The sequence below is a fragment of the Ceratina calcarata genome, unplaced genomic scaffold (genome assembly GCF_001652005.2).
Source record: "Ceratina calcarata isolate Rehan_Ccalc_2016 unplaced genomic scaffold, ASM165200v1 scaffold17316, whole genome shotgun sequence".
NCBI classification, from domain to species: domain Eukaryota; kingdom Metazoa; phylum Arthropoda; class Insecta; order Hymenoptera; family Apidae; genus Ceratina; species Ceratina calcarata.
In genome coordinates, this window is record NW_017138697.1 from 1 (window position 1) to 366 (window position 366).

The 366-nt window shown below is 49.7% G+C and overlaps 1 protein-coding gene across 1 annotated transcript; it reads right to left on the minus strand.

Moving 5' to 3' along the window:
* Positions 1 to 10: 10 nt before the first annotated feature.
* On the minus strand, positions 11 to 324 carry LOC108632787 (sodium channel protein para-like; the record flags this gene model as incomplete). Its single annotated transcript, XM_018037581.2, has 1 exon — positions 11 to 324. A coding segment is annotated over one exon (314 nt), but the record flags the coding sequence as incomplete, so codon positions are not given.
* Positions 325 to 366: the final 42 nt, after the last annotated feature.

Consider the following 366-nt stretch of genomic DNA (forward strand, 5'->3'; position numbering starts at 1 on the left):
AAAAAAATGCGTACCCTTATGGCTTCTTCTTCGGCGGCTTCCTCCTCTTCGGCCTTCTTCTGTAACTCGTCGTACGACATCGCGACGATGGCGAGGATCAAGTTCACGAGGTAGAACGAGCCGAGGAAGATGATCACGATGAAGAACAACATGTGCCACGGCCCGGCCGATCTCAGCACCAGCTGATACAAGTTCTCCCAGTAATCTTGCGTCATCAGACGAAACGCTGATAACAACGCCCAGCCGAATGTGTCGAAACTCGTGTAACCGTAATTCGGATTACCGCCGTACCCTTGTAAACACGTGTAGCCAGGAAGGCACTGCCTGTACCCGAGAAATTATTATATGTCTTACAAATTAGGTGTA